The following is a 20,733-nucleotide window of genomic DNA, read 5'->3' as shown; positions in this document are numbered from 1 at the left end:
TTCTATCATTCCAGAAACAGTCAAGGTTAATTAGTGGAAACACAGACATGGAGCCTAGGGACAGTTTGATTGATAGCCATTGGCTTGTCCAGCCCAGCACAGGGGAAGGGGAAGGAGAGATGGAGGACATGATATCAGTCTTATGGTCATTGAAAGAAACTGAGCTGCTCTGAATGTTTGTAGATAAGAAGGAACTGCTTGTGCAGTCTTTGCTGTTTTTATAATGCTCACAGAAGCCGTGGGTGGCTACTGGGTTAGTTACTTAAATTACTGAAAAAGGTACCTGACAAGAAGCAACTTAGGGGAATTAGAGTTTATTGCGGCTCACAGTTTGAGGACGCGCAGTCCATCATGGTGGGGAAGGCATGCTGACAGGAGTGTGAGGCTGCTTGTCATACTGCACGCACAGCCAGGAAGCAGAGAGAGATGAAGGCTGGGGCTCAGCTCACTTTTTCCATTTTATTCAGTCCAGGATCCCAGACCATGGAATGGTGCCATCCACAACATCTAATTGAAAATTAGAACTTCCCTCTTTGATTAAACCAATGTAAAAACTCCCTCAGACTTGCCCAGAGGTTTGCATCCTAGGTGAATTATATCCTAGCTGATGAACAGGACTGAACATTACAGCCATTGATGTCCTGTTCCTTTACCTCCAGGCTTAATAGAATACACACATGTACCCATGTGCACACACATAAAGACAACACGAGGGAACTGAGAGAGCAAAACAACCCTCCTGGACCAGTTCTGGACTGTCTGGGCAGAGGGTGGCAACTGTCTGTCTACACTCTCTGTGCTCAGAATGGGAGCCAGCTGACATAAAGGACTAGGTGGTATACTAGTATCTTGGCTGGGTAGGAGAGCAACTGTTCAGACCCTGTCAGTTATGGAGCACTGAAACCAAGACTGAGAACAGCTCCCTGGCAAAGCTGTTGGAGGGAAATGGCTCTACACTGTTCCCAGACCCTGGTGTTGTCACCAGTGGCCAAGGCCGGGCCATCTGTCTCCTCTCGGTTTCCTTACATTGGGTGTACTTTGCTGAAAACTGATGCGTGTTTCTTCAGATAGAAAATGGAAACAGGGACAGGGAAACGGCTCGGTTCGTAAAGCACTTGCCATGCATCCATGAGGACCCAAGTGTGATCCCCAGCACCCATGTAAAAAGGATAGGCGTGCTGGCAAGTGCCTGTTCCTTCAGCATTGCGACAGTGGAGGTGGGCAGATTCCTGGAGCCCTCTGAGCAGCCCAGCCTAGCCAGAGAGACATCCTGCCTCAACAAAAATGAGATGTACAACACCTGAGAAAAGAAACTGAGGTTGACCTTTGCCCTCCCCACCTGAGAGAGAGAGAGAGAGAGAGAGAGAGACAGAGACAGAGACAGAGACAGAGACAGAGAGAAACTGAATTATGCAAAAAGAGTTTTTGGTTTCCATATCTGTAAACTGAGGCGCCACATAAAACTTGGACTTTCAATAGTCAGATGTGTCCCTTGCTCCAATCTCTTCTGGTTGTGACATTCCTCAGGGGCTTCCAGTATCTCCCCCTTCTCTCCAGGCTTCCAAAGCTTCTATACAGATAAAAGCACCCCAGACTAACGAGCAGTCTTAACATCAGGCACCTAAGAGGCCAAGCAGGTAGTATGAAGTGTGGCTCAGTCAGGGTAAGAGGAAGCAGTGAGTTCTGTGTCGCTAATGAATGACTACGCTTCAATGTAAAGCTCTGATGTTAACCCACTGTGAGTGTGTTTGTGTGTGTGGTGTTCATGTGGATGTGTGTGGAGAGCAGAGGACAGCTGTGGGTGTCAGTCCTCGGCTGTGTTCCACATCTTAGTCTGAGAGAGGATCTCCCCATGACCTGGAATTCACCAAGCAGGCTAGGATGGCTGACCTAGCAGCCCTAGGGATCCACCCATCTCCGTTTCTCACCTCCCTAGTGCTAGGGATTGCAAGTGTATGCCACCACACTCTGCTCTTTATGTGGATTAGGGGAATCAAATTCAGGACTTCATGCTTATAGAGACAAACACCTTAACCACTGATCTATCTCCTGAGCACAAGATTAAACCATTCTTAATCCATGTGATGGCTGAACAGTTTACGCAATTACAGTAAATAGAGCCATTACAAAACTAGTTGACGACTAGTTGTGAAATAAGGTTCAAAGTAAGATCCATTCTGAGACAGCTTGCTTCTTAGTTTTTAACGTGACTCAACATGTAGCAGACCCGGAATGCTTTTGCTAGGGAACACAACAACATTTCTGGGTTTTCCCAATGTCTATTGGCTATGTTGACCTTCTGTTTCATTCTTTGAGACCGTAATTAGCTGTTTTAGTTTTCTTTCTGTTGCTGTGACAAAATATCCTGATACAAAGCTACTTAGAGGAGAAGAGGGTTTATTTGGCTTACAATTCCAGATTACAGTGCATTAATGTGGGGAAGGAGCTGGAGACAGCTGGTCACATCATATCTACAGGGGAAGTCTATAGTCAAAAGCAGGGGAAGATGGATGTAACCAGACCATACCTGCCTGCTGCTACTTATGCTCAACTGCCTTCCTTTACTCTCACACCTCTCAGGGCTCAGCCTAGGGGAACAGGGCTGTCCACAGTATTCTGGGTCTTCCTACATCAATGCATAACTAAAACAATGCCCCCCCACACACACACATGCACACTGACCCTAATCTAGATAATACTCCTTTCAGGGGACTCTAGGTTGGGCCATGCTGACAGATAAACCTAAGCAGCATAATCAGCAAGCCTCTGTGACGGTTTTCATCATATACCTTTCACTCCTACTGATGTACTCGGGAAGAGCCAGTAAGTCACTGAATGTCGACAAGTCGGCACAATGGTGTAGGGGCAAGACCATACACAGGCTCTGCCACTTTGTAGAAATTCCCACTGTAGGCAAAGTGTCTCTTTATTCCTACACATGGTTGCACACTGAACAAAATTAGAAAATCCTTAAAAAGTGGATGTACTGAATGTATGTGAATGCTTATAAATGTACACTGGCCCTTTTTAGTAACCAGATCTACAAAGGCCACTGCCGCAGAAGGGGCCACAGATGGTCAAATGGCACCTCCCTGACAGCGAAATATGTGGGAGCATGAGGCTCTTTCAAGCTACAAAATTGCGTATTTTGTATTTGTCATTCTATATGAAATACCAGAGAACTGGAATATATCATACACCAGCCTCCCTCTACACTGTGGAAGAAAAAACACCATGCAAGCATTTGGATTTTTTAGAAACACAAAGGTAAGGCAAGAAGGTCCATGGAGAGGAAAATTAACTCCAGGGAAAATTTATTTCTTCCTACTTTGGTATTGGTGGAAAAGTATTGTTGGAGAATCTAGAAGAGTTATAGAGTCGGTAATGTAATTGACTTGCTGATAAAACATACAAAGTGGATTACTAACATTATTTGCACTATGATTTGGAAGTAAAAATGGAAGTGGAAAATGCCAATGTTGTCTCTTTACTGATCCAAAGGAGAACAGGTTCTGTGTATGTGTGAGAGTTCATGTATGTGCAGATACATGTGCGTGTACAGGTGCACATATGTATGAGTATGGGGGTGAAGAAGACACCTCTGGTGTCATTCTTCGGGTGCTGTCGACCTTTCCTTTGTCCTTCGAGACTGGATCTCACTGAACTTGCTGTTTCAGCGAGGCTGACTAGCCAGGAAGCCTGAGGGATCAGCTTTGTCTCGGCTTCCCCAGCTCTGGAGTATGCCGCTACGCCCAGCTTTTTAATGTGGATTCTAGAAATTGAAGCCAGGTTGTCACATTTGTGCAACAAGGTGTGCACTTTATCACCTGAGGATCATCAGAGAAACTGAACTCTTGATCAGGAGAGTGTGTGAACATGTGGCAGAAAATGACAAGTCTATAGGAAGAAAATCTTTGGCTTCCTGTCGATGTTGCTGGTGTGGGCAATCCTTGTTAAGAGTGAAAAGATATTGGTTTGGGATAGCCCTCGAAAGAAGAGAAGCCACGGGAGAGAGGCTTTTGTGTGTCATAAGAGATGTCATATCCTAAAACTGAATCATTCAGGGCTACAGAGACAGCTTATCAGCTAAGAGTATGTGCTCTTCCAGAGGACCAAAGTTCAATTCCCAGCACCCATGTGTGTCAGCTCACAACTCCCTGTAACTCTAGATCCAAGAGATTCAATACCTTCTTCTGAACTTTGAGAGCACTGCACTTACATGCACACACACACACACACACACACACACACACACACTCTTTTACACACAACATACATGCATAATTTAAAACAAAAATAAAAATGTAAAAAAATAAATACATCATTTACCTATAACATCAAGCAAGGGTGTGTGTGTGTGTGTGTGTGTGTGTGTGTGTGTGTGTGTGTTTGAAAGAAAGAGAACAAAAAAAGTAGAGAGAGAAATCACTGACTTTTTTTGTCATATAACCTGTGCCAAGTACATCTGTCTTTGGAATTAATTTTTCTCATTTGCATGTGGGTTGCATTTATTTCCAAAAAATTATTGTTTTTTTTTTTTTTTTTTTTTTTTTTTTTTTTTTTTTTGAGATGTCTCGTGTAGCCTAAGCTGGACTCAAGGCCTCTATGTATTCAAGAATGACCTAAACTTAGGATCTTGCCCCCTCTGCTGCCTCCTGGGATTGCAACTCTTGTGCCACTGAGTCAGGTTTATGTATTACTGGGGTGGAAAGCAGTGTACACCAGCTTAGCACTCTACCCACTAGGCTGTATCCATGTTATAGTCATAAGTGAAGAGAAATCTTGGGTCCTTTTGAAGCAATTTTAGAGTCCCGTAAGAACCAGGAGGTACATGTTTGGCAGAATGTGACCCTGTGGACTTTCCCGGAAGCCCAACATGGCTTTCTGCTTGGTGATGATGGCCCTGGCACATACTGTCCAGTGGTAGCTCGTCTCTGGGTGCCTGGCAATCCACCCACACTGCGGTGGATGGATGTGTTTACCACCTATGACTTGGATTTATGCAGCGATTTTTTGGTGGCTGACCTAAGGACCCTGCCTTCCTCTGTACTGTACCAGGCCCCTGAGGCACCATTAAAGAGACAAGAAGAAGTGTTTCAAGGGCTGTGCACAGGGCTGCAAAGGCTCTCCTGTCCTCCCTTTGCTGTGGAATAAAGTGAGCACAGAGTTTTCAGCGAGTAGGAAACAGCTGAGGAATCAAAGGTTTTGAAAGAGAAAGGTATCTAAGCACACTGTGGTAGAAATTTGGGTTTATTCACCAATATCTGATTCTCACCTTCTTCCACAATAAAAGGACAACCAGTCGTCCTGTGGACATCTACCTACAGCAAAGACCTATTTACTAGCTTTCCTAGGTTTGGCCCTATGATTAAAGTCCTTTTAAGGACATAAGAGTTATGATCTATGGAAGCTTCTAGATGTCATTTTACAAGACAGCTGGGGACCAATATGATGGCCAGTGGGTAATTGTCCAGCTAGTACCCACATGGTGGAAGGAGAGACCCTCTGACTTGCACACTCATACTGTAATGTGCACACACCCACACATGTAGACAGACAACAAGTAAATAACACACATAAAGGTTGCCTTCCATGTTTTCAATAGTTGGTAATGCACTCTTTTTTTAAATTATTTTTATTTATTTTATTTTTTTTTGGTTTTTCGAGACAGGGTTTCTCTGTGTAGTTTTGTGCCTTTCCTGGAACTCACTTGGTAGCCCAGGCTGGCCTCGAACTCACAGAGATCGACCTGGCTTTGCCTCCCTAGTGCTGGGATTAAAGGCGTGCACCACCACCGTCCGGCGGTAATGCACTCTTTACCCTCTATAAACTATTCACTTCTTTTCTTCTGATAACTGGAATGTGGTGAAAATGACTGGAGCTAGAGCAGCTATTTTGGACCATTAATCACACCTGGGAAGTGGGACATCATCTCACAGGAAAATGAGGGAAGTCAGAAACCTTACAGACTCAGAGCTACAATGTCAGCCTGGCATTGACTACCTAGCAACTTATTTATGAGAAAGAAGCAGCCTTTTAGTTTACATAAGCCATCACTATTTTACAAATCTGTTCCTTACAACAGAACCCAACTCCAAGTAATGTACTTGGATGTCTTTATTTACATGATGCTGATATCAAATGTGAATGACTTAAAAATTACTTGCTAAAGGAAAAGTAACAGATGTCTAGCAAAAATACTATCACAGTTTGTGTGCAGTATAAATTTAAATAATATTTAAGAATATCTGTGAGAAGGGGTAGACATCTGATAAATTTCTTTTCTATTAAAGACAAGGTGGCACAAATTACTTTGTTTTTCCTAGTCATATCTCCAGGACACACTGTGGAAGCTGACAATTCTTTTAGGAAAGTTTATATTTTGCAGAAATTGTTAGACTAAACAAAATCTGAGGGAAGTAGAGTTTAGAGTCAGTGAGAGACAGTTAAAATGGGAATTGCTGGATAAATGTACCAAATCTGTCGAATTTAGGCAACTGTTTATTTACTCACTGGCTGTGATGGTTAATACTGACTGCCCACTTGACAGGCTCTAGAATCATCTACAAGACAAGCCTCTGAGCATATCTGTGAGAGGGTTTCTTGACTTGGTATATTGATGTGGGAAGACTCCCCTGAAATTGGGGAGGGATGCATTCCCTGGGCTGAGGTATAAAGGTGAAAGTGAGTGAACACCAGCATTCATCTCTCTGTTTCCTGACTGTGGATGCACTGAGACCAGTCGCCTCAGAGTTCTGCTGCTATGATTTCCGCACCATGCACCATGATGGACTGACTACTTAAACTGGAAGCCAAAATAAACCATTCTTTCCTTGAGTTTCACTGGCCAGATATTCTGTCACAACAAGGAGAAAAGTAACTAATACCCTGTCCTGAGGTCAAGGCACAGCCAGGCAGAGAGATGATCAGAGGTTTTATGTTTATTTTTACTGATCCCCAAATGACTCCACACCCTGCTATCTCAGATCCCTTCCATGATCTTTAGGTAAAAGGGTGTCATCTACATGTCCACTACACAGAAAAAGAGTCAAGGCTTGAGGGAATTAGAATCCTTTTCTAATTTCAAAGACCTTTTGTTAAATCTTAGGCCCTGTGGTAGATTGAAGGAAAACGGCCCCCAAAGGGAGTGGCATTATTAGGAGGTGTGACTTTGTTGGAGTGGGTGTGGCATTATTGGGAGAAGTGTGTCACTGTGGAGGCAGGCTTTGAGGTCTCATATATACTCAAGCCATGCCCAGTGAGACAGACCACTTTCTGTTGCCTGTGAGTCAAGATGTAAGAACTCTCAGTTCCTGCTCTAGTACCATGTCTGCCTGCATGCTGCCTTGCTTCCTGCCATGGTGATAGTGGACTAAACCTCTAAATTGTGAGCAAGTCACCACAATTAAATGTTTTCCTTTATAAGAGATGCCATGGTCATGGTGTCTGTTCATAGCAATAGAAACCCTAACTAAGACAGGCCCCTGTCAATGCTGTCCCCAAGAGGACCTTCAGGTCTGAGGAACTGGAATGACCCACCAACTTCTTTAGTTTGTTTCAAAACATAAAGCCAAGAGTCTGTTACTCCTTTTAGGGCCTGGCAATCTTTCATTTTTAAAAGGCTTCTGTGCTGCTCAGTTTAACTGTCAACTTGACCCAACCTAGAGTCACCTGGGAAGAGAGTCTTAATGATGAATTATTTAGATTGGGGTGGTCTGTGAGCACATCTATAGGGTGCTTCCTTGACTTCTAAGTGATAGAGGAAGTTCCCGCCTACTTTGGGCAGCACCATTCACTAGACAGGGATCCAGAAGTACAAGAAAAGATGAAGCTAGCTGAGAGCAAGGGAGCAAGGGGCCATGCTTTTATTCCCTCTGCTCTTGACTGTGGGTATAATGTGTCAGTTTCTGCCTTGACTTCTTTGATTTTTCTCAGACTGTATGTCACAGCAACAGAAGGGAAACTAGGGCATCATCTTCCTTCTATTTTCCCAATAATTTAAATTGCAAGAGTAAATTAGCTATTCATTGATATTACTTCTTATGCAACACACACACACACACACACACACACACACACACACACACACACACACACACTTTACAGCTCCAACCTAAGTAAATAAATAGCAAAGTTTTACTACATCTCGACAGTATAAGGAGCACCCCATTCACAGAAGCATTTCAAGGTAAAAAGCAGAAGGCGGCTTACCTTTTGAGTGAGTAGAGCTCGAACGACTTGGTTGGCTACCTACAAAACAGGGAAGAAAGTTGTTGGTTATAACAGACTTTCTATGAATGCGTGCTCATTTACCAACAAATTTCCCTGAGCTCCCAGCCTGTAATGAGTCCCTCATATCCCTCTTCTCTCTACCTGTGAAAGATCTCTTTTCATAACAAGCATGTCCTTCTGGGTAATACTTTGCTATATCCAAAGGTGACCTTGTGGCTAATTAAGATGGTTCAGCTGGGAAGGTAATTCACACCTTGACTTTCACATTTCCATATTCGGGGAATTAAGCTCTTTCATATGTAAAGTACTCCATGAAAGCTGAATGACAAAGCAGTGAAAGATGCCATCCTAATGATCTGTACACAGGTTCCCTGTCTCACTGGTTTACCATCTTCGTTGACTCCTTCCATTCCTTTCCTGTCTTACTGCTCCTCTGTCTAAAATCACTGATAGCACAGAAAGTCAGGACAGAGGAGAATGGGTAGTCCATTTCTTGTGTGGCCATGTCCCTCCTCTGTCCCCTACATCCTCCTCTTGTGCTTGCCTCTTGTAACAGAATCTGGCAGTTGTTAACTTATTGCACAGTAGAAGAACCCCAGCTTTGACTCTGGGGCCTGGTTACACCCCAGCTCTCTTTTATTCCCATAGGACAAAGTTCTGACCAACAATATATAAGGAGACTATTTTTCTTGTGTGTAGTAGAGTCTCTAAGAAGAAGGGAGCATAGATCACCATTCCTTTCTTCTGTGTGGGGCCTGAAATTAATGACTAATAGAACCTAGCTACGTAGCTCGTGGAGATATCTTCAAAGGACCAAACAATAAAGTCACCTGCATATATGCTATGATAAGATTATGAAATCAGCCTTGGTATCCATCAAACGAATAAAGAAAATGTAGAACATCTACACAATGGAATACTATTTTGCCACAAAGAATGAAATCTTGTTGGTAGTAAAAAAAAATAGATATCGCTGGAATCATCATGCTAAATAAAATAATTCAAATTCAGAAAAAATAAATATGACATGTTTTCTCTCACGTGTGAAATCTCTATTTTTAAGAAAGACATGAAACTGGATGGAGAGCTATTTGGGAAGAGAAAGAGGACCAACAGGATGGAGGAAGGGGGACAACACAGAGGAAGAGGGAGATGAGCATGATCAAAATGTGTCCTGTTCATGGATGAAAATATCCTAACAAAACCTACCACTTTGTATTAGTCATATGTTCTAATTTAAAAAGTGACTTCTAGAATGTCATAGCTATCTTGACAACAAGCACCACATATTAATTATATTTAGGCAGAGAAATAGAAAAAAACATGGGCCAATCTTGTCATGGGTTCTGTAGTCTGCTAAATTGAACAGGAACTCACGTCACTAGTATTTTGAGTTTCTTGCAACATACATCAAGCATAAGTCTTAGCATTTTATTATTATTATTTGAGGCAAGGTGCCTGATCTTGAACTCCCTATGTAGCCAAGAATGACCTTGAACTTCTGACCTTTCTGCCTCCACCTCCCAAGTGCTGGGATTACAGGCATGCACCATCACACCTGATTTATGTCATGCTGGGGTGGAGCCCAGGGCTTTGTGAATGCTAGGCAAGTACTATATCAATGGAGCCCTAGCCTGAGTAATCACAAATCTCTTAACAGAATTTCAGTTTTCTTCAAGCAACTTCAGATCCCAGGGAAAGCTGGATTCCTCTCCAGACAAAGACACGAATCATAATTAAACTAAGCCAACTTTGACATTCTAGTCCCTTTCAGTGTCTACTAGAGGGAAAGGCATCTCATGTTAGTCAAACTAAAAACCATGTGTAAACCTAACAGTATGTTTCTGAGTTTCCAAAGACCCAACAAGCCCTCCACATAGTTTCCCAGTGTTTTTCAATATGTATGTTAAGATCATGTTTTCATTGCAGATTTAAAAACACAATAAGGTTGTCCCTTGCTAATCTTCAGTGTCACTTGAAGTTATACACCATATAGCTACTGCTGATAAAATTAATTATGACTAATTAAAGTAGGTAGGCAGGGTACAGTGGTATATGCCCATAGACCTAGCACTGAGGTGGCTGAGGCAAGACCTCAAGTTCCAGACCAACTTGGGCTACATAGGGAGACTTCATTGTACAAAATCAATATTAACATATAGAACTTAATAGGTTAACTGGCAATATTCTTAATATATGCTGTATATACAATATAACTTGTATAATATAAAAACCATATATAATATGTAAACTATTACAAGACTTTGCTTGAATCTGATAAGCATTAAGAACAAAGTTAAGGGGCTAGGGTAGCAGTTCTCAACCTGTGGGTCTTGACCCCTTTGGAAGTCAAATGACCCTTTCACAGGGGTCACCTAAGACCATCAGAAAACACAGATATTTACATTAAGATTCATAACAGTAGCAAAATTACAGTTATGAAGTAGCAATGAGAACTAATTTTATGGCTGGGGGTCACCACAACATGAGGAACTGTATTAAAGGGTCTCAGCATTAGGAAGGTTAAGAACCACTGGCCTAGAGAGATGTTTTAGTCATGTGTACTGAAGTTGAGATTCCCAACACCCACATAAGAAGCAGGGCATCCGTGCAAAAACCTGTAACCCCAGCTCTAAGGTGGGTGGAGACAGGAAGACTAATGGTGCTTGCTGGCTTCCAGCCAAGCCAAGAAAAAGTAAGTTCCAGCTTCAGGGAGAGACCCTGCCTGAAAGGAGTAGGTAAAACATGACAGAGATGATATGACATTTGACACCCTCTTCTGGTCTCTTTGTGCACACATGGGGCAGGCACCCCCATACATGCATACATACACTCACACAGAAACACACACACAAATAAATGAATGCGTGAAAACAAGTAAATACTTAGAGATTATAGATTATAAAGCACATTTGTTTGCATTCATTTCTTCCTTCAGTCATTCAATACACAGTTTCCAAACATCCACCTGTGAAGCCAGACAATGGTCATGTGGCCACCTATAGCGAGGATAGAGCAGGCTGGTGGTTACAATCATACTATTCAACATGTCACACAGTGTGCATGTGTTATCACTACTGTGATTCTCAGATTCAGCCAGAGATTGTGGGCAAGCTTTCATCTACTTGTGGGCATGCTTTCATCTACGTTTGCACTGGGTACCACATTTATTTTGGGGATGCTCAGCTCTGTGTGCCTGACTCTAATCATGGAACACTTTGGAGTGTGAATGTTTTTATAGGGCTTAATTGTTTCTTGACTCAATATTGACAAAATAACACATCCTTCATGACAGTTGGCTACCAGCAAATCTCAGAGAAAATTAAAACATAAGCTAGCACTGAGTTTTGGGCAGGAGGCATTTACTCCATGAGAAGTAAATAGTTAGAATCAAGACTTTGCATATTTATTAGTTAAAGCATATGCATAAAGGGTATTTTGCCAAGTAAAACCTTTCCAAATTTACCTTGTTGACATTAAATAAAAATGAAAAGTTTTTTGGAGAAAAAAGTATCTCTCAGAACTTTGGATACATTTACATGTGTGTGGTTGGGTGGGTGTGCATGCACCAGGCACTTGTTGGCCAGAGATTGACATCAGTGTTTTCCTCAAACACTCTCCCTCTTAGTTTTTGAGTCAGGGTCTCTCACAAAAGCCAACGCTCACTGATTTGTGATAGTCATTCTGGCCAGGGGCCTGCCTGTCCCCATCCCTAGCACTGCAGTTAAAACACACAAAAATGCACTTGCTGGTTTATGCCGGCTCTGGGGATCGAACTCGGTTACGCTTCTGTACCAAAACACTTTTCAGACTGAGACCTCTTCCAGCCTCCAAATCTTGGGAGTTTCTAAACATTCGTTCCAATTTATAAGTAGCTGGGAGTTTAAAGTTAAACAATACATCACCTATTTTACTGTTGGCACATGAGGGAAAGCTTGAGCTGTCTATGCAGGCAGAATTGGAGAACAATATACGGAAGTTAATTCAGACCATAAATAATTTACTTTAAAAAAACCCTCAGACTTGGATTTGATTTACATGCTCATAAAACTGCCGAATATCAATATTTTCTTTTCTTCCTCCAAACTGGTTGCTCTCTTAAGCCATTCTGTGTTAACAGTGGTCACATAAAATGGCTGTATCTATGATTTAATGGGGGACAAAGAGTAATATCCTAACCGTAACAGCCCACGGGAGGAAAAACTGTATCTCTGCAATCCAGCCCCTTGCCCACTGGGCTTACTGACTCTGTATTCGACAAGGTTCCCTCTGGCATGTTCTTTGGACAACTGTTTGCCCTACCTGAAAATTGAACAATATTTTTGTAGCTGCTGACATGGAGGTGGAATAACCAGATGGACTGATGGGTAATCTGTGGAAGGAAGGTATGAATGCTTCTCTCTTTACTGTCAGTGAAGATGGCTTCTTAGGCATCTTTCTGTGTTAACAGTGACCCCTCCCAGGTGTCTCACAGAGCTGGTACCTTCCATCTCTGAGAGGCTCACATGATGCTGCCCAGGATATGCCCCTACTCATAAGGCTCCAGCAATCTGCCCGCAGCCCTTGGGTTGCAGCTAATCACATCCTGCCAGGCCCAGTTAATGAGAACAAATAACTTCCAGGGATACCTGGCAGCTCCCTCTCTCAGAAGAAAGGCAGAAGAGCAGCTGGCTTGGGCCAGAGGGACCTGAGGCTCACGGAGCAGAGCTGACAGCCCTTCTGCCTCTGGGTTGGGGGACAAACTTGCCCAGGTTTTCTGCAGAGACCTCCCAGCTCCGGGCCTAGTAGACAATGCAGATCTGCTCCTTTCCTCCTCAGTGGGAATTCTGTCAGAAAACTGACATTCCCACCCACACAATGCCTTAGTGCTCCCTCCCACTAAGCACCAAGTGAACTCCAGGCATCCTCCTGTCTCCACCCCCCCAGCATGGGGACTGTAAAGGCTCACTATCATGCCTGGCTTTTTTAGCTTGTTTTTACTCTGTTGTTCCCTTTTCCTCTAGGTACTTGCCTTCCAGAGACAGGAAGGTGAGATTGTTGATTTTTCTGTTATTGGACTCCAAAAGAGTCCTCCCCTGGGCTGTATGAGAGACCACACTAGGGGGTTCAGTTAGTTCTGACCTAGTTGACAAGGCCCCAGGGCTCCCCTGGGGTGGAGGTTGGAAGCAGCAGACCAGTCCTTAGAGGGGGTTGAAAAGTCACCATGCTAGACAGCCCTCCCCTTCTGCCAGCCTCCCCTGCTCTGTTGGGGAACTGCATGTTACAAAGCAACTCTGATATCGGCAAAGTAGCCACAATCTAGTTGAAAACATGTGCATGTTTAAAACTGCTCTTTGGAGGTATTTCCCACCCTCTGGGACTTCGGTGACAAGAAGGAGAATATTAGGATATGGTCACTAGGGAGATGTGCATCCGGGGCTGTGGAGACGAGAGGGCTCCATCGCTAAAGCGCTTGCCTTGTTAGGACGAGGACCTGAGTTTCACCCTCAGATCCCACTTTAAAAAAGCCAGGCATGGGGCTGGGGAGTGATGATACAGAGGTTAAAGTAAAGCACCTACTGTGCGAGCGTGAGGACCACGTGGGGAAAGCCAGTAAACCATGTAAATGACAAGTGGGCATGGGGGCCCTTCAGTAATTCCAGCCTTAGATGTTGGAGAGAAGGGATCTCCAGAGCAAGCTGGCTAGACAGACTAGACGTGTTAGTGATCCAGGGTTTTGAGTGAGAAACTCTGATCCAATGAATAAGGCATAAGAACAACCGAGGATGATTCCGACATCAACCTTTGGCTCATGCATGCGCTCATACCCACACGTGAAAAATCCACACATATATACATCACACATGGAGACACATTAAAAATGGAGAGAAGGATCCAAGTGTGGCGGTACAGACTTGTCATTTCAGCACTGGGGAGGTGGTAGAGACAGGGACATCCCTTGGGGCTATCTGGTGAGTTCTAAGCAGAGAAAGACCCTATCTCAAAAAAACAATGTGGACAACACCTGAGGAATGACACCTAAGGTTGACTGTTGGTCTCCACATGCATGTGCACATGCATGTACTCCTACACATGTACACACCTACACACAGGTCCACAGATAGCTTGTGTTGTTGACATATACTGATGTGTGGTGAATGGAGAGTAATCTGACTTTCTTCATTCATAAAACGTGGGAACCACCTGAGGTTGTGAGAAAAGAGTGAGGTGACTACACAATCAGAGAAGCCACCTAGGCAGGGCCAAATGTGGAGTAGTCACTCCATCGGTAGCAAATGGCAGCCAGAAGGGGAACCACAGAAGACAGGCCATTTTGTCATGTCAGACTTGAAGAACAATAGATTCTATTTGTAAAAGCATGAAGTGTGTGTATGTGCCCATGACATGAATATATAAATACACATCACTAAGCATTTGTTGGATTCTTCTCTTTGTTTTTGAGGGTTGAATTTTGAGACAGGGTTTCATGTAGCCCAAGCTGGCCTCAAACTCTCTATGTTGTTGTGAGATAATCTTTTTGGATACTGTGAAGATGTGTCTTTGCCAAAGCACCTTCTGATAAAGAGCTGAATGGCTAATAGCTAGGCAGGAAGAGGTTAGGTGGGACTTCCGGGCAAAGGGAAAAGAAGAGATGACTCTAGGCATGGGACAGACACGAGGGGAGACAGGGAGGAAGCAAGACATGCAAGAGGAGAGGTAAAAGCCATGAGTCTCATGGCAGCATGTAGATGAACAGAAATGGGTTAATTTAAGTTATAAGAGCTAGTTAGAAACAAGTCTGAGCTAAGACCAAGCTTTCATAATTAATAATAAGTGTCCATGTTGTATTTTTGTGAGCTGGTGGCCCAAAGAAAAGTCCATCTACACTATATAGTCCAAGATGACCTTGAATCTGGGGTGTTGAGAGTACAGATTCCAAGTACATGTACCAAGACAACCAGCTTCTGCACTGCTGGGGATCAAGCCCTGGGCACTGTGCATGCTGCCAATGCACTCTACCCACTGAGCCACAGCCTCAGGCAGCATTCACTTCTTTTGTGCAACAGTCTTGTCAGATAAAACGAGGGTTCTCCACACTTCCTATCCTACATGATAGGGCAGCTATGCCTGTGTTTGAACCCTGAGTCTTTCCCAGGCAGAGTCCATATGGTCTCTTCAGATTCAAATTGGTCTTAAGTGTGTGTGTACTCTTATTTCCTTCTCATTATTTATTCTTTGGATTGTGTTTATGGTTGGTGCATAATAGATGCCTGTTTACCTCTGAGGAGATAAAGGAAGGCATTAGTTTAAATTGTGTATGTGGGATTGCAAGAAAACAAGTTGGAAATTAATTTCCTGCTGTTTCCTCTCTATTCATTCAGTTAGTCATTTAACAAACATGCATTAAACACTTCGTGGGGACTGAGAGTCATACTGAGCACTGGAGAAATAATGGCAAAGGGATTGGAGGCACTAAGGGGCAGGCCAGAGGAGTCAGGGAAGGGCTCAATTGGGCACCTGTAAGAACCAGGAGCAGGCTGTGTTCTTGTTCTTGCATTCCTGAGATGGTGATTTTAAAGATGATATAAGACTCCAATGTGGGATGTGCCTGAAAGTGCCCCTATAAAGATTCCTGAGTCCAACCGTGGCACACAGCACCCGGGTCAAAGAAAGAGAGAAAGAAAAAAAAGGTTTTCTCTTTTAAAAACTGCTGTGGATATCGTTCTGTATAAATAAATCACTGATTGGCCAGTGGCCAGGCAGGAAGTATAGGCGGGACAAGGAGAGAGGAGAATTCTGGGAAGTGGAAGGCTGAGGGAGACACTGCCAGCTGCCGCCACGACAAGCCGCATGTGAAGATGCCAGTAAGCCACAAGCCACGTGGCAAGGTATAGATTTATAGAAATGGATTACTTTAAGATATAAGAACAGTTGGCAAGAAGCCTGCCACGGCCATACAGTTTGTAAGCAATATAAGTCTCTGTGTTTACTTGGTTGGGTCTGAGCAGCTGTGGGACTGGCAGGTGACAGAGATTTGTCCTGACTGTGGGCCAGGCAGGAAAACTCTAGCTACAAAAAACAGTGTCTCATATAGCCCAGGCTGGCCTGGAACTCAGGACATAGCCAAGGACAATCTTGGAATCTTAATCTTCCTGATTCCACCTCCCAAGTACTGGGATTACAGGTATGGTCACCATGATCCCCAGTTTGTAGCTTTTTATTCACTGGGAAATAATCCCAAATTTCCACGTGGCCCAAGGTTTCCTCTCACTGTATCCAGGCTTGTTTCCAGTGTGTCATCTACGTATACTCACTTTGTGAAAGTACCACTTGGCTCTAGTACTCAGAAGCCCTCCCTACAGCAGTTCTTAACCTTGGTTGAATAAACCCCCAGAGGGCTTTAAAAATGTGAGTACTCAGGCTCCATGCCAGAGCAGAGTCCAACCAGATCCAGAATAGGACATAATAGAGTTAGTAGCATATTTAAAGATTCCCTAGGCAGGGGGCTGGACAGATGGCTCAGTCAGTAAAGTGCTTGCCACACAAGTATGAAGACCTGGGTTTGAATCCCAGCACCCAGCTAAGAAATAGAGTACGATAGTATATGTCTATAATCCCAGTCCTGGGGAGGCAGCACAATAGGATTCCTGGGGCCTGCTGACCAGCCAGTACAGCTTAATCTGTAAGCTCCAAATTCAGTGAGAGAGACTCTGCCTCAAAACGACAACAACAACAAGGTGGAAGGTGATTGAGGAAGACAGTAGCATTAACTTCTGGCCTCCATATGATGTGTACACACACACACACACACACACACACACACACACACGGATAGACACACACACAACACAACATGCACACACCACACACAGACACACACATACACAGACAGATAGACAGACAGACACACACACACACACACACACACCACACACATACACAGATAGATAGACAGACAGACAGAGACACATACAAATAGACACACACACACACACATACACACACACATACACACACATACACAGACAGACAGACACAGACACACACAAACAGACAGACACAGACAGACAGACAGATACACACACACACACACACACACACACACACACACACACACACACTTCTCCAGGCATATTCAGGACCTGCACATAACCATGAGAGCCACCTCCTCTTCTGGACCTGCACCCTGACTGGCTCTGGCTCCCGCTGTGACACCCCTCTCCAATCCTGTCCCTTTTCTGTGGCTCTGCCTCACTCCTCCTACCCGCTGCTGACTACTGTCCATTCCCCAAGTCCCCACTGCACCCAGCAGCTTCTCTAACCTGGACCCCACGGCCCTCTATCCTCCTCACTTCTGCTGGTCTAAGGTTTCCACGGGATACCAGAGCCTGTATGAGGTGACACTTAATGCAGGTTTGTTACATGCCACTGAATCCATCCGAAGGCAATGCAGTGGTCCAAAGGATGCTATCATGTTTATTTCACACACACACACATTGTACATCTGTATGTGGAACAGTTGGTCTGGAAGGAACTGTGGCTAAGGCAATACTATGGACAAATAGCAACTCACTGCCTGGTAGTAGACTGCTCATCAAATATTTAGATGAAGAAAATACAGATTCAATCATGAAGACTTCCAAACTCCCATAAAGAAATAAGGGTAAGCCTTGGTGTGGTCTTTCTACCCCAATGCCAAGAAGCAAGAAAAGTTAAGTGTGCATGTGTATGTGTATACCTACCAAGCCATGGTATGTGGTTTATGTATGTGGGGGGACTCTAGGTATTTATCTATATATGTGAGAGGGTGTGTGTACATCTGCACATATGTGTGTGGTATATGTATCCATCTATGTATGTGTGTGGAGGCAATGCACTTGTGTGTGAGTGCGTGTGTATGGGGGGGGGGGGAGAGGGACACACACACCTTTCAAGCCAGAGAATGTGAGAGTATGTGTTTTCTATGCATATGTGTGTGCATCCATCTATGTACAGTATCTACCTATTTCTAGTAAAAACGTTCTTTTAGTAGAAGCACAGACAGAATTTTACATTCTCTAGTGTTTTCTCAAATCATCAGCCAGCTTTCCATTTCCCAGAAAACGAGCATCAGGGCAAAAAGGATTGAGGTCGCTTTAAAGTTATGCCTCACCCATCAGCGTATGTTTTATGGAACTTAGTAGCAAGGAAATAACTTACATGAGGCCTTACCTTGTTAGTCGGACTAATTAGTATAAAAAGCCTTGCAAAGAATTTCCACTTCACATTATTACTACACGGAACTGGCCCTCTGAGGGCATTCTCTTACAAAGCCTGCAAACAGACAGTCTACCCCGTGCAATTAGTTCCAGAACAACAGGCATGTGTAATCAGAGGCCGGCATTCATGAATACAAAACATTTGTGTTGTTCGGAGGCAGCTCTTTGTTGTAAATCACCTTGCTGGCAACTGTTAATTTCTGCAATTAGGAACAGAGGGACTCTCTCTTCAAAACTCCTGGTGTCAGTGGAACTGCGGAAAATGATTTCGAAGGAGAAAATTTTGGTTTGCCTGAGGTACTCTGGAGAAACCCACACAGCACAGGCGTGGGAAATACAGGGGAAACAGATGGTTCTTTTTGTGTGTATGTGGGCATTCGTGTCTGTATGTGCTTGTATGCCTTTGTGCATGCTGAGGCCAGATGTAAACATGAAGTGCTCTCCTCAATTACTTCTCCAACTTAATTTGTTGAGACAGGGTTTCTCACTGAACCTGGAGCTCACTGATTCAGTTGACCCGGCTGGCCAGGGAGCCTCAGGGAGCCTCCAGTCTCTGCCTCCACAGCGCTGGGATTAGTGGTGTGTACAACTATATGTAGCTTTTTATGAAGGTTCTGAGGATCTGAACTTAGGTCCTCATGATGGCGATTTACAGGCTGAGCCACCTCCATGGCCCAGACTCCAGTTTCTACAGAGAAATGCTGTGAGCTTTGTGCTGGATAAGGAGTGACCCAAGGGAGAAGCGTGCTAAGTACACAGCTCTGTGGTTTGAGCCCATAGATTTGACTTCTGAATACAGGTCATGTCTCCCTGGAAATTTCTGTGCAAGGGGTGGAAGTGCAACTTGGCTCATCAATACTTTTAACCCAGGGGGATTATTGGCTCCTTTAAACAGCCTTGTATCTATTTGGTCTTTCTTGCTCTAGACTTTGACTGGACCAAGGGCCTGGGGAGCAGGGCTGAAGAAAGCTGGACTGGTCTCACCAGACCCCAAGTCTGTGTGCCAGCTTTTACGTCAACAACTTTCCTGACTGCTTTAACTTTGGATTCCCGAATGATTGTTCTGTGTGTGTGTGTGTGTGTGTGTGTGTGTGTGTGTGTGTGTGTGTGTGTACATGTCTGTAGGTATGAGCAGAGGCCATAAGTGAACCTCAGGTGCCATCCCTCAGGTACTATCTCTATTGTTTTTTCATACACAGTCTCTCACTAACCCGCTATTTACCAAGTAGGCCAGGCTGCCTGGGCAGGGAACCCTGGGGATCTGCCTGTCTCTGCCTACTGCGTGCTGAGACTACAGGTCTGCCCCCACACTTGGCATATTACATGGGCTCCAAGAGTCAAACCCAGGTCCTTGTGCATCCTTCATCCACTGAGCAATCTTTCCAGCTCCATTCTGGAGTTTTTGAATCCTGACAGGGCAGAGGGTTACAGAAACTATTTGCCTGAGTAAGCAACGTGGATGACTGGAAATACTAAACAAGGGAAAGACTGAATATTAGGTCATTTTTCAGGGACATGTGGAGTTCTCCAACGTGTTCACTGAGTGCCAAGGACAGAGTAGTCAGTATTGTGAGCCCAAGACTGCAGGAGTAGTGTGTACAGACACCAGCAAGCGGGGCTGCTCACACGCAAATGCAAATGCTGGGCTCACCCTGAGTGGCACCAGGATTCTGTGGGTTAGGGGTGAACCCAGAGAGTCAGCATTTATCCTGAGCTCCCAGGCATGGCTCATGGTGTGGGGCTAGAGAGCACATCTTTAACAACCACTGGTGTGGGATGGAGGCTACGGCCCAGCTGGCGCTGCTTCCATCCCCAGTCCCACATAATCCAGATGTTATGGCACATGCCTGTAATCCCAGCACCTGGGAGATGGAAGATCAGGAGTCCAAGGTCATCCTTGGCTACAAAGTGAGTTCTGCACCACAGTGTGGAAAACTACTGGTGTGGAAAAACCTTAGCCTAGGAGAAGCATTGGTGTGGGGCTCTCCTATCCTAGGGGAGACACTGATGTGGGACTCTCCCAGCCTAGGGGAGACACTGGTGTGAGACTATCTCAGCCTAGAGGAGACATTGGTCTGGGACTATCCCAGCCTAGGGGAGACACTGGTCTGGGACTATCCCAGCCTAGGGGAGACACTGGTGTGGGACTATTTCAGCCTAGGGGAGACACTGGTGAGGGACTCTCCTAGCCCAGGGGAGACACTGGTGTGGGAATCTCCCAACCTAGGGAAGACACTAGTCTGGAATTATCCCAGCTTAGGGG

At 44.4% G+C, this 20,733-nt stretch overlaps 1 protein-coding gene across 1 annotated transcript in view; it reads right to left on the bottom strand.

Moving 5' to 3' along the window:
- The window catches only part of Nckap5 (NCK associated protein 5), a 788,185-nt gene that overhangs the window by 198,089 nt on the left and 569,363 nt on the right, over positions 1 to 20,733 (bottom strand). The window contains exon 8 of the mRNA XM_059280499.1: positions 8,212 to 8,250. Coding sequence (XP_059136482.1) covers positions 8,212 to 8,250 — 39 coding nt within the window. The remainder of the gene's footprint in view (positions 1 to 8,211; positions 8,251 to 20,733) is intronic.

The sequence above is a fragment of the Peromyscus eremicus genome, chromosome 15 (genome assembly GCF_949786415.1).
Source record: "Peromyscus eremicus chromosome 15, PerEre_H2_v1, whole genome shotgun sequence".
Lineage (NCBI taxonomy): Eukaryota > Metazoa > Chordata > Mammalia > Rodentia > Cricetidae > Peromyscus > Peromyscus eremicus.
The sequence above is the reverse complement of the archived record's forward strand: the minus strand, read 5'-3'. Positions and strand labels throughout refer to the sequence as shown.